Source organism: Cervus elaphus, chromosome 17 (genome assembly GCF_910594005.1).
Source record: "Cervus elaphus chromosome 17, mCerEla1.1, whole genome shotgun sequence".
In the NCBI taxonomy this organism is placed as follows: Eukaryota; Metazoa; Chordata; class Mammalia; order Artiodactyla; family Cervidae; genus Cervus; species Cervus elaphus.
Genome location: NC_057831.1, coordinates 4,820,703 through 4,838,223, shown reverse-complemented (window position 1 = coordinate 4,838,223; position 17,521 = coordinate 4,820,703). Strand labels below are relative to the sequence as shown.

General features: G+C 41.4%; 1 protein-coding gene across 2 annotated transcripts in view; it reads right to left on the bottom strand.

Moving 5' to 3' along the window:
* Positions 1-3,190: 3,190 nt before the first annotated feature.
* Positions 3,191-17,521, bottom strand: part of NDNF (neuron derived neurotrophic factor) — a 47,820-nt gene continuing 33,489 nt past the window's right edge. For both annotated transcript variants that reach the window (XM_043870931.1, XM_043870930.1), the window contains exons 3-4: positions 13,357-13,481; positions 3,191-11,674 (exon numbers count right to left, since the gene is read on the bottom strand). In XM_043870931.1, the coding sequence (XP_043726866.1) occupies positions 10,281-11,674; positions 13,357-13,481 (1,519 nt within the window). In that variant the 3' untranslated portion in view covers positions 3,191-10,280. The remainder of the gene's footprint in view (positions 11,675-13,356; positions 13,482-17,521) is intronic.

Genomic DNA, 17,521 nt, shown 5'->3' with positions numbered 1-17,521 from the left:
CATCCCTGGGTCAGGAAGGGCATGAAGGAGGGCATGGCAACCCACCCCAGTATTCATGCCTGGAGTACCCTATGGACATAGGAATCCGGCGGGCTACAGTCCATGGGGTTGCAAAGAGTCAGACACAGCTGAAGCAATTTAGCATACATGCATGGTGATTCTTGCCAAACTGACCTACTGAGATCCTTGCTGAAAGCAGGCTGGGGTAATAAGTTATTATCTGAGGGGTGGTAAGGGATGAGAGGCTTCCCTAGTAGCTCAGTCAGTAAAGAATCTGCTGGCAATGCAGGAGACCCAGGTTTGATCCGTGGGTTCGGAAGATCCCCTGGAGAAGGAAATGGCAACCCACTCCAGTACTCTTGTCTGGGGAATTCTATGGACAGAGGAGCCGGACTACAGAGGCTACAGGCTTTGGGATCGCAAAGAGCTGGACATGACCAAGTGACTAACTAACTGGAAGTATGAGAAGTTTGGCCAGTCTTCCGATTCTAAGGTAAAGGATTCCTGCTAAACTGAGCTATAAGAGTTCTCGCTAACTCTGGGCTATGCAGGCCCTCCTGGGATGGAAATGGAATATCCAGGACTAGGCAGCTCAGAGAAGCCTAATGAGAGGCCAAAGAGAGAGTTTGTCACTTGGGAGAGGATGCCTCTATGCAATAATGAACACAGGAGACGTCAGTGATGATTCAGGCCTGAATTTGAGGATGGTTTAATATGTAACTGACAGAGACCATCTTTGTGTGTTCATATTGATACACATTTTACACATCTGAGGAGAATGTCTGGGAAGAACCAATGTTTTAAAAAGGAGATCAGTACCATTTTTCTAGATTCTACATACAGCGTTAATATGAGATATTCCTGTTTCTCTTTCTGGCTTCCTTCACTGTATGACAAACTCTAGGCCCATCCACAGGCAGGAACAGACACAGATGTGGAGGGCAGACATGTGGTCACGGGTGGAAGGGGAGGGTGGGACGAGCTGCGAGGGCAGCATTGACGTATGTGGCAGTGTTGGTTTAGTCACTAAGTCCTGTCTGACTCTTTGCGACCCCATGGACTGTAGCCCTGCAGGCTTCTCTGTCCGTGGGATTTCCCAGGCAAGAATATTGGAGTGGGCTGCCATTTCCTTCTCCAGGGGATCTTCCCGGCCCAGGCATCGAACCTGAATCTCCTTCAATGCAGGCTCTTCCGTTTCTGGAATTTTCCAGCAAGAGTCCTGGAGTGGGTTGCCATTTCCTTCTCCAGCAGATCTTTCTGACCCAGGGATAGAACCCAGGTCTCGCATTGCAGGCAGATGCTTTACCATCTGAGCCACCAGGGAATCCGCCATATGTATACCACTATATGTAAAATAGAGAGCCAGTGGGAGGCTGCTCAGAGCCCAGGGAGCTCAGCTTGGTGCTCTGCGGGGACTTCGGTGGGTGAGTGGGGGTGGGGTGGCAGGGAGGGAGGCCCAGGAGAAAGGGGATACATGTATGCATAGAGCTGATTCACTTTGTTGTACAACAGACACTAACACAGCATTATAAAGCAACTATACTCCAATTCAAAAAGAGAATGAGATCAAGAAGGGTGGCTCCCTGACCTGCGGGTGTGTTTGCAGATGATATGGAAGGTTTGGCAGAGAAACTGCAGATATAGTCGCAGATGTGCCACAGGCGTGTTGCAGGAGAGGTGTGGTTCTGTGCAAATATGGAGATTTGTGCACATGGCTATTGCGTGCTTGAAAAGTGGCTAGCCCTATGTGAGGTGCGCTGTAAGAGAAATAGACACGCTGAATTTCCAAGCTGGGTATGATAAAAAGAATGTACAGCATTTTAATTGTAAAAATTAATTTCACTTGAAATGATAATATTTTTGGTATGTTGAAATAAATAAAGACATGACTAAAACTTTACCAAAAAAAACAACCAAGAATGAGCTCAAGCTGACACAGAATGTGGGCCCAAATACCACGTTCAATTAAAAAAGCCAGTTGCAAAACTGTTTAGTACAATTTCATATTTGATAAAAATGAATGGTAATAATAAATATTAGTTTATACACAGGGAAGGAAAAAGTATTGGAATGTAAATCAATGTACAGTAAGAATTGTTAAAAATAGTTTTCTTTGGGGAATAGAATTAGAGTGAAGTTTCAAGTTATGTTTCAGAAAGTTTTTAGGTTGTGTTTTAGTTTTTATAACAAACCCTACCTTAGCAATTAGAAAGAAAAATATTTTTTAAATGAGGGAGGGGCTAAAGGGACAACAGAGTCCTCCTCTCTTCCTGGCACTGTCTAGGAAAGAGTTCAACCAAAGAAGCCATATCAGCTAACTCACTGATCCCAAAGGTGATACTGGAATCTTCTCATCAGCTGCTGTTTCCCAGGCAGGATACAGAGTTCACCAGCTTCCAAACTGAGACTATAGTGGTGGCTGTGTGAGGTTCCTAAATGCCAAGTACATAGGAAAAATTTATATGGGAGCAAAGGCATAAAGAAGTGAATCAGGAGACTGTCAGCAAGTTCTCAATGTGCCAATAAAGCAAGTCCTTATGAGCACAAGTCCAGCAAACTTTAAAAAGTAAATTTGTGCCAGTGGATTACTTGCAAAGCACAATCAGAAATTCTTTCCCAAAGGCAGGAAGTGAGAATCACTCCTTCTAGCGTTGGCTTTATTTGTAGCCCTGGATTTGATAGTGGGTTGTGCTCCTGATTAGCTGTGTCATATCAGGGAAGTTACTTAACCTCTCTGACACTTGGTTTCTTCATCAGTAAAACATGGAAAATATCTCCCTCAAAAGATTGTCATGTGGATTGTCACATTATGACTCAGCTCAGGGCCTGGCATGTAATAAAGGCCCAGTAAGTATCTCCTATGAGCAGAGCACTGAAATATGTACACTGCAGCTGTGGAATAGAGAGCTAGGGGGAAGCTGCTGTGTAGCACAAGGAGTGCAGTCTGGAGCTCTAAGGTGACCTAGAAGGGTGAGATGGGGGTGCGGGTGGGAGAGAGGCTCAAGAGCAATGGAATGCGTGTATGCTTATAGGTAATTCACGCTGTTTTACAGAAGAAACCAATACAACACTGGGAAGTAATTATCCTCCAATTAAATTTTTTTTTTTTAAAAAAACCTATAACAAAAGAAAGAGAATATGTACAAAACAAAAGCCCAAACAACCACAGAGAATTCTATATGCTAAAACACAAGCGTATTAAATAAGGGTTTATTGGCCTCACATTACAGACACATTTTACCATATGTAAGCATTACAGCAAGTTCTGTATAATGAGATACAGAAACAAACACCAAGAAAGGTTGTGATATAGTATAAGACATCATTAAATAGAGAAATTCTACACAGTAAGAGGAACTTAGTGATCCTTGTGTGTTATTTCTCTGCTGTCTCTAGCTCTTCATATTTATCCATGTCCAAGATAATTTGTTGATAAATGTCCAGGCCAGCCTTTGAATATGTTTTAGCTTTCCTCATTTTTATGAATTTTCTCCTCCTTGTATTCTATTCTATAAGTTCACTAATAAGCTCTAGAGCTCACACCACACAGATGGAAACAGAAAGATGCATACATTTGGAGCTAGAGGTGTATCCAGTTTTTAGTTTTCATGACCTTGAGCACGTTATGTAATTTCTTTGTTCTTTGTCTGTTCAAGGAGAATACAATGATGTCTTCATCTCAGGGTTGTTATGGGGATTAAGTAATTGTATTTCACATGCCTGGCACTCAGTATGAGCTAAAAGGTTGTTAGTTTCCCTGCTTTTCCAAAAGGAATCTTAGAGATCATCACCCTTCTTGTTTGACAAATGAGAAAGCTTAAGACCACAGAAGTTTAAAAAACCCACACATCTGAAGTCCCATTTCTACACTCTTTCCACTGCTGTCCTTTCTCTTATTAGCTTGTTTAAATTCAATAGAGAAGAGAAAACTCAGTGGAGTCAAAAAGTATTCTTTTCCTCTTTTTAATATAGGTAAGCCACCAAGAGACTTTTAAAGTAGGAGTCAGTTTTATGAAAGGTAATAAGTCGTCTAAGAACTGCTCTAAATCCTCAGAGATATTAAAAACAGAAGTTCTGTTCTTCCAAGATTTCCATAGCAGAGGTAAGTATTCTGTGTGCTTTGGCACCAAGAACTCCAGCACTGAGTACTTATCTCCACATTTCAACTCAGGCCTGCGGAATTCTTGCCCATGGAATTGGCAGAGGAGCCAGAGTTCAGTATTCAGAGCAGTCAAGTTTGCGCAGCACACAGCTGTATTTGAAGTCCAGCTCTCTTCCATTAGTCAACAGAACTTGCACAAAATGCAAGTAATTTAAATTTAAGTGTTGGATTCTTACTCTGCTTTTATATCTTTGTCATCTTTTTCCAAACCTGAAGATCACCCATGGATAAGCCAAGAGAACCCGTGATCATGTGCATGATGGAAAAAAGGCAAAATTGGGCAACCTGTAATTTAGCTCTTGGCCTCTTCATTTAAGGAAGAATGGCAAGCTTTATTCAAGAAGATATTCAATACTACCATTAAAAATAGCTAAAAGAGTCTGTTATTTCTTTAAAAACATGTTTTTAAAATAGCATATTACCATAGTAAAATTGGTTGAATTTTATTTTTTAAAAAATATGTATATTAATTTGTCTCTCAGTTGTTTCAGTCGCCTCTTTCCCAGCCTCGAGTCAAGTTCTTACTCTGTTCAGAAGCACCAGGAGACCCTAACTGTCACCAAGGCCACTTGCGGCTGCTGATACATGGAGACCCAGCCGTTGGAAACAGGCTGTGTTTTTGACTACACCACTCGCTCTTCGCAAACTGCTAACAGAGAAAGCTATATCGGTTCTTACAACTCTTCAATGGTTCAGCCACAATCCACTTATTTTAGTCATATGGATCTACAGAAGGCCACAGAATTGGTCAAATAAAGGCAGAGGCCTATGAGACATCGCTGTGGTTTTCAAGGGTAACAAACAGCTTCCAAAACCTGCTTGCTGCTTTGGCATTGGGGAAATTTTCCAGCCTGCATGGTAAAAGTAGCCATATGTTTACTTTCTCTATATGTCCAAGTTCATTTTATAGGAAGAGACAAGACTGAACAGTCAAACCTCTAACCCCACTATGTATTAATATACTTGGAGCTGTTTATCACAGATAATTTTTCTCAGAAGCAAAATCCTGTCCACTCGGACATAATTAAATATGCACATTTAAGGGTCTTGTCAAGTGTATCTTAAAATAACTATTTTTGTTTTTCTGTGCTGCTGTATTTATGCAACGTAGGAAGGTTACCTCAAGGGCTAACTATGGACAAGAAATGAACATTTGCTCCTTTCCAAACTATGGTCATTTGATTGGCTATTAATCTTGGCAGTATTTATACAAGAAGAGAGAGATTGGAAACATTTTTCTTCCTAAAGCTCACCAGTTTCTGACAATAATACTGGACTCAAAAACAAAACAATGCATTCATTGCTTCTCTTATTAATAGTTGTAAGATGGCTTTTATTTTTTTTAACTGTTCTATCTGGATCTCATCACCCATAACAAGAACCCATATGCTGTGACTTCTCTGTTTTACACCTTAGTCTCAATTTATAAAATTATTTCAAATTCTGAAGTCTCGGGACATGTCCATATCCTGGGAGGCTGCTTGATGTATTTCTGCTTCAAAATTTCTAGCCTGTAAGTTTCTAAAAGTTTCCAGAAAACCTTACATTTTTCTGAAAATTCTCTCCTGTAGGGCAATGGGATGAGGAGTCATATTCATTCTTGTTTCTGCTTTCGAAGGAATTATTTCCAAGGACTCAAGTGTCTCCCCTTGTACGACTCTCCTCCCCTCTGACACTTGATGCCACACGATCTTCGTTAGTATTTGAATAAGGACAATATAGAAACGTAATTAAGGCCTTGCACTGTTCAGTCTTGGAACCAACTATTTTCCCATGATGGTGATTGATAGTCAATTTCTTTTATACTTTAAAATAATATTAGAAAATATCTGAAAGAGGTATCAGGGTAGATATGAAAAGTCATTCTAGGTAACTTCATCTCTAAACTTTGATTACTAAACTTAGTTCTCAAAGATGGAGGAAGAGGAATGCAAATAAATAGAAATGAAGGACATCTTGCCCAGATACATGATCAGTCATTCCTAGCAAATAGTGCGATACGATTTTAATAGAGTGGATGGTGATCTAAGTCAAAATTTGTAGTGTCAGGTTCTGTGTTGGACAGAATCCAAATTCTTAATAAAATTAGGCTATGCTAGCTCTCTCACTTTCCTTGATATCTCAGGCCAGTTAGAGAAAGAAAAGTACAGAAAAACTATACTTTCTTCTGGAAGGCTTCTCTGGCGGCTCTCTGGTAAAGAATCCACCAGCTAATGCAGGAGATGCAGGAGAGGTGGTCTGATCCCTGGGTTGGGAAGATCCTTTGGAGGAGGGCATGGCAACCCACTCCAATATTGTTGCCTGGAAAATTCCATGGACAGAGGAGCCTGGCTGGCTACATACAGTCCATGAGTCACAAAAAAAGTCAACCACGACTTAGCACCTAAACAACAACATACTTCCCTTCACACTCCATTTCCTCTCTGCTCTCATCTCTCCCATTTCCCACCTTCAAAACAATAACAGATACCAAATCCCAAGACACTGCATATTTTTCTGGCCAAAACTCTCTGGGAGAAACACGACGATGAGTGTGCCCTGATGTCTCCCAGGTCCCACAAACAACTTCAAACAAAGGACAGCTGAAATCTGGCCACGGTCACTTTGCTTGGTCCTGGGGGGAGGACCCAAATTGACTTCCCAGCTGACTTTACCTCAATTGCACTCTAAGTGGGGAAGGAAGGGTATGGAGATGCTCCAAATGGCCTTGCTCCTCAAGTTAGATGCTAGTTTTATTCTGAAGCCAGTCAGTGAAGAGAGGCAAAGGCGTGTAGTCTGGGTAAACTGTTGCATGCCTTGTGAAGACGTGCTTACAATGCACTGGGTGATCATTAAATGGAGAAGGCAGGGATCTGTCTGGGGTCTCGTCATGGTTGGGCCTCAACACTCTCATCTGCAAAATGAGAGTTGAACTAGATGATCTCTAAGAGGTGTTAGTAAAGTGTTGGAAGAGATCCCAATTTGTTTCAGGTCAAACAATTTCCTTGAATTGTATTCAAAACTTGTGTGTATGTGTTGTGTATGTGCTTTCATTGAAGATGAACTATTCAGAACCATTAAAAGTGGTTTCAAACTCTAAAGTTCCTCTGAGTAATTTTTTATTTGAAGTCACTCTTCATTTGGCTTTTCAGGATATAAAAATCATAACTTTTTCAAGTTTATTCTTAGTAACTAAAATGAGCAATGCATATGTCCTTTCCAGCAGTAATCCTTTGATACATGTTTTAAAAATTAATCTAAACATTGATTATAAAGTATTTTAACTAGGAAAATCACCCACTGTATACTTTTTAAAAATAGATTCTAAATAGTTTTAGGTTAAAACAATTGACTAATGATGTTACAGCCTCAGTTTGTGTGCACATGCAAATCTAGATTGGAATACTCTCTGTCTTAAAAATAATAGTATTTTTTTTTCCTTACAAGTTTGAAGTTGTCAGTTAAGGTTACACACACATTCTTAAGGAAATTTGAAATGGTCTGTAAGAACGAGTTGCTTTGAAATCATAAATACGAAAAAATTTTTATTTCCTTTTGGAAAACGATCCTTAAATTACCTCCCCCCCCAAGAATTGGTGATTTACATTCTAGTAAGCATTTTGGAGTCAAAGCAATTTCACTACTTACTTGTTTTGACTATGAGAAATTTCTTTTCATTTCTCTGGTCTTCAATTTATTTTTGAACCTAAAAAATAAAGATACTGAACTTGAATGAAATGTCCTCAAAGATCCCTTCTCCTCCATGATATTACAGCTGTCCTTGGGATTCTAAATGCCCTCTTCTCAATATAACTATTCTGGAGCTTAATGGAGAAAAGATGGTGTTTTCATATTAGCTATGTTCTAGTTCTTTTATTAATTAAGAACAAATTTTCCTTTCTTGTCCTCAGTTCACCTGAATGCTCTTAAAATCTAAACACATCAGGAAATGAGAGCTTTATTTTTAATAGGTTTCTCTCTTCTTTTATGAGTGATAGAAGTTTCACAATGTGTATTTCATTTTCCTATAATTTTTAAAAGGGAAATTTCACTGGGACCATGAAAGAATTTTCTGATATATCCAGACTATATAGAAACCACCATTCCAGCTGGCTGAAAAGTAAAGGCTCGGTTAAATTGACTTGGCCTGGTTCCCAGGCCTTTAGCAATATCTGAGAGTTAAGCCCATCACCTTCAGAAGCTGCAATAACTCTTTGATTTGCTGTGGTCCCATTTAGCACATTGCTCTATACTAACATATTTGTGAATAATATGAGAAAGTTGATTCTCCTTCCAAAGGTACTGAATTTATAACTTAGGATAGAACATCTCTGAGACAGTGTCAGTTTTAAAGTTCTTTCAAGTTGGTTAGTTACATAGCCATTGGGGAGGTGTTCTTTCTTCCTTTTTAAAAGTTATTTCAGGTATCAAACTGTTTCATACAAATAAGATATATTTTGTTTTGATACCTTAACACTCAGGAATTAGAGGACACATTTTTAGGGGGGATGTTTTCTACTAATGAGGTCTTTTCATAAAGACCACCACTTTCACTCCCCAAGCCATAGTGATTCTATACTCCATAGGGATGCTGCTCCGGCATGCCCACCGTGTGAAAGGTAGTCCAGCAAGTAGGTGAAAGGTTGTGGTTAAGGAATTACACCTGCCCCACTTGTAGTTACAGACACATTTTATAATTTAGAATCACAGAATTCTACAAAAGACAGTGTCATATGATAGAAGGTATCCTGTAACATCATCTTATCCAAATCTACCACACCTAATTTTATAAATAGGAAAGAGGGACAATGGGAAGTAACAGGTTTACTCGAAGCCACATAGCCTACTTGACTTAAATCCCAGACTCTTGTGAATCCTCATGACACCTCATGTGTAGAATCTGTGGAGAGTGAAACTATCTAAAACTGCCCCTTGTGCAGAACTTTGATAAATGGTTTCTATTATGATTTGCCTACATTTTACCTTATATCTGAATTACTTCTTAAAGATTCATGAATTATCAAAGCTAAAAGTATGAGACCATTGATGTTACAAAACAGTTGCTTCCAGTTTCCTCATTACAGTCCTAACTGATGGTTGCTCCACTGCTTCCACTAGAAATCACAACAGTTATTTTGCTAGCATTCAAGCAGTTGGAAAATTCTGTCATATCCCAATTTTTGTACTTAAAAGAGATGCTTATTTTTAAAATAGAGGTAATGTATTTTAGGTCATTAAGGAATACTTCTTAAGCTATAGTATTCGGGGCTTGTCCTTTTAAGTCTATTGGCGTGCTTTCAAGTCTCAACAGCTAGCTCCTATTCAAAATCAAAATACAAGTTGCAGTAACTCTCTAGTGTCCCAATAACTTTAGAGAGATGCAGCATGCCTTCTGTTAGCAAAGGGTCAAATCTGGTGCCAAATTTCATAAAGGCACAGTTTTGGGGACAGAACAGAAATGGAATACACCAAGGTTGCTACTTAGGAAAATGATCAGTATATAATCTAATATCTTTAATTTTATATACATGAATATAATGTATGTCAACTTTGTACATGAGATACATATAGTATTTAAACATTTTACTCAACAGATAAGAATTTACAATAACAATATAACTGACTAAAGAGCTGTCCACTTAATATACTTAGATCTGTTCTTTAACAGGAAAAGAATTTAATAGTTTACAATCATAGAAACACGGACATTTAAAACAAGACTTTATAAAATAATTTATATATATATATATATATATATATCCTAGCATCTATTGAGAGGAATGATTTTCATTTGTGGCTGTGTGCAATGAATGGCATATTTTAAATTTTTAGGTAATAAAATAATTTAGAAGCAGTTCATGCAGTGGTCAAAGCAAGGGATGGCAGTTCCTTCAAGACGTCCTCTCTCTCTGACATCAGCGGACATCAGACACACGCGCGGTACCACTGGGGCACACTGGAACAAGTCTCCTCCAGCAATCAGTTACATAAACTCCAACACACACCCAATGATACCCTTCCTTCCACAGTACAAGTATAGGTCACAACTTCTCTTAGCTGGGGGAGCAGTAGTCAGTTTCTACTTAACGCGGCTCTGTCTCTCCTGAAGTTCTATGTGATACATCTCCATACGAGGTGACTAACAGAACTTTCTGGTTTTCACGACTTTACTCTGATACTTCACCGAGTGCCCTCCATGTCCTGTGACATAAACATCCAGCAGGTAAGATTTTCCAGGCTGAAGGCCTTTAATTGTTTCTGTGGTCACGGCTTTTTGCAGGTTCTGACTGTGGAAATATTTACAGAGGACCTTCTCTGATTTCTTCCTCGTATCCGGGCCCAGGCATTGGTTTTGCTCTCTTTTCTTCTGGTCTTCATTGTAATTATCATCCACTTCCTTTTTGTAGATGCAAAACTTGTTCCTTTCCTGGGTGCCTAGCCAAGCCACCGTGACTGAAGTACAGGTGCGGAGCTTGTCGAAAGCCTTGATGCGCCTATCCTCAGGAAGAGAGGGAAACGACTGCTTGCTGGGCCGGGTGGTAGCCAGTATTTTCAGCATAGATGCACCCTTCTTGTTTCCCTTCAGTCGGATGAGATACTTGGCTTTTGGTTTGCCTCTCAGCTGAAACTGCCGGATGCCTTCCACATTCTGGGACAAAAGGAGCTTCCCATCTCTTCTCACTTGGATTTGGACGGCGTCCAGACAAGAGTGAACGAAGAAGGTGACCTTCTGGTGAGACGAGACTGGGGCGAACCGTAGAAACTTGGCCCCCTTCCTCTTAACGAACACGTCGGTGACTTTCCCGTCCTTCAGCTCCACCGTCTTCTGTCTGGCTTCCTCCTTGGTCCTGGCAAAGGTGCCCAGGTAAGCGGTGCTCCTGTTGCTCTCGCTGTTGGCCACGAAGACGTCGAAGTAGTACTGCGTGTCGGGTTTCAGATCCGAGACCGTGAAGATGTTCTTGTTTCCTATGCAGACCTTCTGAATGTCCGCCCTGGGCCTCGAGTGCGCCTGCCGCCCTAACTTGGGGGAAGGCTTCGGCTGGAGGCTGCGCTCCTTCGCTGAGCTCTCCGCAGCAAACCCGAAGTGCGCAAAGTCGAAAGGGCTGAAGTCCAGGCCGGGCTTGGGGGCCAGCATGAAAGCGTCGTCCGCACTCAGCCTGGCTTCCACCGCGCAGAGACTTTTAAAGTTGTGCTCTCTGCTGATGACCACGCAGTACTGGACGGGCTGCTTCAGCACAGAGGCGGTGGGGCTCGGCTTCCAAGCCAAGGTGACAGTGGTGCGTCCCAGGGACGTGACATCAACTCGCGGGTCGTAGGGCAGGTCAGGGTAGGGCTGGTCAGACTCCGGGGTTGTGGTGGCGTACACTTTGAAATGCGTGTCTTTCTCTGTTGAAAGAAGCTCCAACTGATATAAACCAGATGGAGAACTAGAAGATATGAAATACTCCACGTCGTTCCCTTTGTAGGAGAAAAGCTCTGTGCCTTCCTCATTAATGATCTGCTGCTTCTGCTGATCCAGAGGCTCTGGATCACCTAAAAGACACAGAAGAGGCACAGTCTACACGTCAGGACATGCGCACTACCTTAAATGGTGTTTGTAAAACAATTCAATTTAGTTTTTATCCATTATAAAAAGAATGCATGTTCCTGTAGAAAATTGGGAGATACAAGAAGATAAAAAGACTACCCATTAATATATGATCCTTTATTAATAGTTATTTATTAACAGTCCTTTATTAATAGTTTGATTTATCTCAGGTTTTCTTCGACATGCTTCATGCAATTGATACTATTCTATTTTTCTCTGTAACTTTATAACATTTATTATCATGTATATACATATCTAGAGAAACCTCCCTTTTTCTCATCTATTATTATATAATAGAAATAGTAGTTGCTAACTTTCGAGCATTATAATAATGCTCTTATATATGTAAGGCTTTCTGATTTTAAATGCTTTCTTCAGAATAGACTCCAATTAGTGGAATTTTTAGGTCAGAGGCTGCAAACCTCTTAGAGACTAATCCCTACTGTCAATCTGCTTACCAAAAAGATTCTACCAGTTTGCACTTGGATGGCTAGCCATTTCACTAATTTCACTTTTGTTTGTAGGACCGGACAGTCTCATTAGAATATAGGTTATAAAGCACCAGTAAGAGGATATAATTTTCAATGTGTAGAACACTTGCCCAGGAGGAATGAAGGGAAAGCATTGAAACTAAAATGTTTTCCTTTATTTTTGCTACTGTTAATATCAGATATCACACAGACATCAGTGTGCACATAAGTTATAGAGGACCCAGAAAATGACTGCATAGCCAGAGTGAAGTAGATGGTTTCCAACTGAGCACTGCAGGTTGAGTGAGGTGTGTTGAATTTCATGTCCCTAAACCATGTGATGAACACAGTTGTCACATGACTATTCCTTTTCTCTACCTGTCTCATCACTCCCCATATGCTCTTTCAATATTTTCCTAATTACAGTTCCCCCATCACTGTAAATATCCAGCTTGCTAACATCCTGTCACATCATCAATCTCAAGGCTTACTTAAAGCTAGGATGCCTTTGCCCCTTAAGCGTTGGGGGGGGTGGTGATGCTGTGGGCAGCATCAACCCAGGGCCTCAGACAGACTCTACACATTTCTTTGTACTCGTTATTTGCTTTCCATCATCTGAATCTTCCTTAAATGCCTAACCTACTCCTCCTTCTGACTTTCTTTTCATCCTGGACTTCGAGGCGGTGCTAAATGCCCTTCTGTTCTTTCTTCCTATCTATCCTTTACTCCCCAGAAATCAGATACTCTCATCCTGGTTGCATATGAGAATCACCTACAGGGGCTTTTAACACACCAATGTCCAGATCACACACCAAGGCATTTAAATCCCAACCTCTGAGGCAGGATCCAGCATCTAAAGCCCCACTGGTGATTCCAAGGTTCAGGCAGGACTGCAAATCACAGCCAGGGAAGCTAACCTGAACCTCTTGCCTTTCCCTGCTCCTTCAGTCCCCACACCTGTCTCTCTTCACCATTTTTTTTTTTAACCAAATCACAGTCATCTGATGTCATCCCCATTTCCCACATCTCCTTCCTCAATGCCCAACGTCTCCGATGAATCCATGCTGTTCTGTCTTACGAAGAGAAGGCTGTGTGTCTCATGTCTTTGAGCCACCCATCCATCCCGAGGTCTGGGACCAGGTCTGGCGGGTACTCACCTGAGCCTTCTCCGCTTGCCTCCTCTGGCAGCTCCTGGAGGCTCAGCTTCCACTCCAAAGGCGCATCGCAGGGCGTCACTGTGACGGACAACGGAGTGTTGTCCTCTTCAACCACAAAGAAATACCTATGCGAGAGTGGACCACTTCAGACAGGGACAACTATCCTCACACCGAACAACCAAGATTACTGGAAAAATCACTTGGTTTAATTTGTGTTCATTTAACAGAAAATCAAACTGGCTATCTGACACAAATCATGATACTTTCAGCATTAACTGTGGAAGTCCATAGCCCAAAGTTCTGCAACCAGATTTACCATCAACATGGTATGAAATAAGTAGATGTTGAACCAAAATGTGTTGATTGGGTGTTACTTGGGTTAAGAATAAACACTTAACCCAGTTTGGGGGTGTTACTTAGCCCAGGCCCTGCCAGTGCAATGTAAGTCACAACAAAGGAATTTCCAGGGACATTGCCCTACAGGTACTGCATTTTCCGTAAATGTAGTGATAAATTTATAAGATACTAAGGGCACTCTGAGGCACTAACTATTCCAAAAGATCATTTTTACAGCAATGTCCTTCTAGAATGCATGTTGATCTCTAGAAAAATAACACTGTCTTCATGTTTTTGCAATGTTGATGTTGTTCAGTTGCTTAGTCGGTCAGTCATGCCCGACTCTTTGTGACCCCATGGACTGCAGCATGCCAGGCTCCCCTGTCCTTTACCTTCTCCAGCAGTTTGCTCAAATTCATGTCCATTGAGTCAGTGATGCTATCTAACCATCTCTTTCACTGCCGCCCCTGTCTTTTGCCCTCAATCTTTCCCAGCATTAAGGTCTTTTCTAATAAGCCAGCTCTTCGCATCAGGTTTTTACATTAGTGACTTTTATTCACAGCTTTACTATTCCATAGCTTTTTGGAGAAAGGTATCTAATCACCATTTGAGAAATATTTTTAAAAGGTAAAGAGTACTGTGTTAAGTCAGTGGAAAGACATTTCTTTGTCACTAAGATTTTCTGTTAATGTAAATAACTTAGTGATTTTAAAAGTTGGACTTCCCTGGTGACTCAGATGGTAAAGAATCTGCCTGCAGTGCAGGAGACCTGCGTTATAATCTCTGGGTTGGGAAGATTCTCGAGATAGGGGAATGCTACCCACTCCATTATTCTTGCCTGGAGAGTCCCATGGACAAGAGAAGCCTGGGGACTCCATCCAGTTCATGGGGTCACAAAGAGTCGGACATAACTGAGCGTGTCATAAGAGTTGAGTGATTTTAAAACATTTTAAAAGATTAAAGCATTCTGCTCTACACATTCTCCTTAGATTTTTTAAATGGTCTCAGAAGAACTTTTTACGGAGAATAAAAAATATTGCCTACGTATAACAATGCTATATCTTCTTACTCTGAATAATTTAGATGATTATGTTTATCTTTCAAAGCCTATAATCTTGCAAGGGAGGAAACAGTGGTTTCCTCACTGGTTTCATGGCAAAAGATAAGTTTTACCTCCTAGAGATTGTACCTCCTCAGTATCTCTTGCCTTAGATTCTCTCCACATCCACCCCAACAGCCTCCCAACCTGACCCCGATGCCCATCTGCTCTGTCAGTCTCCTTTGCAGTTCCTCTTCCCTCCCTGATCTCTAACCCCCCTGGTGAACCAAGGCCCTGTGCCAGAACGCTCTGTTCTACCCATGCGCATGCCCTGTGTGAGCTCACCCTGGCTCTAGCTTTAACCTCTTGTATGTTAATGGTTCCCTAATTTAAATGGTCAGCCTGAATTCTTTTTTTCCATATCATTGAATTAATGCATTTATGGCTGCTCTGGGTCTTTGTTGCCGTGTGTGGGTTTTGTCTAGTTGCAGCGCATTCTGTTGCGGAGCACAGGCTTCTCACTGAGGTCGAGTCTCTTGTTGCAGAGCATGGCCTTGAGCTTTAGCTCACTTGGGCTTTAGCAGTTGCAGCTCCCAGGCTCTAGAGCGCTGGCTCAGTACTTGACACATGAGCTTAGTTGCCTCATGGCATGTGGGAACTTCCTGGAGCAGGGATCGAACACCTGTCTCCTGCATTGGCAGGCAGGTTCTTTGCCATTGAGCCACTAGGGAAGCTGAATTCTAACTAAGTTTTAGAAACAACTATTTTCTTGCTGGGTTTCCCTGGTGGCTCAGCTGGTAAAGAATCCACCTGCAATGCAGGAGACCGGGAGTTCTATCCCTGGGTCAGGAAGATGCCCTGGAGAAGGAAATAGCAACCTGTTCCAGTATCCTTGCCTGGAGAAGTCCATGGACAGAGGAGCCTGGTGGGTTACAGTCCATGAGGTTGCAAAGAATAGGACACAACTTAGCGACCACACCAAATCTTCTTGCCACTTTCACTTAGATATTACTGAAAATGTCAAACTTAGGGTGTCTAATTCAAATTTCTCACTCTCTCCCCCAATCAGCCTCTCTTGCAGTCTGTCTCTTCTCAGTAAATGACAACCCTAATCTTCCAGTTGCTCAGGACAAACATTTTAGATGTTCTGATATTTTCTTTCTCTTCCACTCCACATATACTGAATCAGCAGACATTTCTTGGCTTTGTCTTGAAAACATAGCGACTCCATCACCTTGCTCCACTTTCTCTGTTAACATCAGATCCAAGTCATCATTTTTTCTTTCTCTTCCATGACACATACACTGAATCAGCAGACATTTCTTGGCTTTGTCTTGAAAACATAGCGACTCCCTCACCTTGTTCCACTTTCTCTGGTAACATCAGATCCAAGTCATCATTTTTCCTTTCTTGAGCATTGTAGTAGCCTTCTGAATGGTCTCATTTCTACTTTGACCTCCTTAGTTTATTTACCTCCTTTCAGAAGGCAATATTCTTATAAGCCTAAATCTGAACACACTTGCTGCAAACCCTCCAAGAGCTTCTTGTTTAATTCAGAGTAAAAGCCGCAGAACTTGCCATGATCTGGGTCCCCAACCAAGCCTCTAAACTTGTCTCCTCCATCCTTTCCCTTCTTTACTCAGCTCCTTGCTCTCTTTGGAGTATTTATGGCACACTATTGCCTCAGGGCCTCTTACTTGCTGTTCCTCCACCTGAAATGTGTGAGTTGGTCCATAAAGAAGGCTGAGTGCTGAAGAACTGCTGCTTTTGAACTGTGGTGTTGGAGAAGACTCTTGAGAGTCCCTTGGACTAAAAGGAGATCAAAACAGTCAATTCTAAAGGAAACTAACCCTGAATATTCACTGGACGGACCAATGCTGAAGATGAAGCTCCAATACTTTGGCCACCTGATGTGAAGAACTGACTCCCTGGAAAAGACCCTGATGCTGGGAAAGATTGAGGGCAGGAGGCAATGGGGACAACAGAGCTTGACATGGTTGGATGGCATCACCAACTTGATGGACACGAGTTTGCGCAAACTCTGGGAGATAATGAGGGCCAGGGAAGCCTGCTGTGCTGCGTCCATGGGGTCACAAAAAGGAAGACCCCTCTGAGCGGCTGAATAACAGCCACCTGAGAGGCTCATCCTCCAGCTGTTGACCTTACTTGCTCAGCCACTGCATCAGGTCCCTTCTCAAGCACCATCTCGCCATAGACCTACTCTGACTCTTTATAGAAGATATCACCTTCCTACTTGTGAAGGCCTTCTACTCTTCATTTTTCTTCAAAGCACTTGTATCACTACCTGATGTATTACATATGCCTTTGTTTATTTTTTTTTATTTTCCACCTCTCCTGACTAGAATGCAAACTACAAGAGGGCGGAGCATTTGGTTCAAAACTTAGGAAACAAAATAATTCTTCATAAATATCTGTTGAATTAATTAATGAATAGCTTTAGCTTTTTGCTTTCAGGAAAAAGTGCTTAACTGGTCAGAGAGCCTGGAAATCCCTCGGGGCCGGGACCTCTGCCAGCGTCAATGTCCTGCCATCATCCCTGTTGTTCTCTGTGTTTGAACCACAGAGGGCTTCTTTTGTTTTCCAGACTCAACCCCATCTCTGAGCCACTGCGATGTTTTCTCTGCCTGAAATACACTCTTTAGTCCTTACTAATAAATATGAAAAAATAAATAATTTAAATTGAAATATAGTTAATGTACATGCCCTTACTCTATCTCACTTCTTCACTTCGCTTTCTCTTACAGGTGTGGTTCAGGTTCTCCCACATAC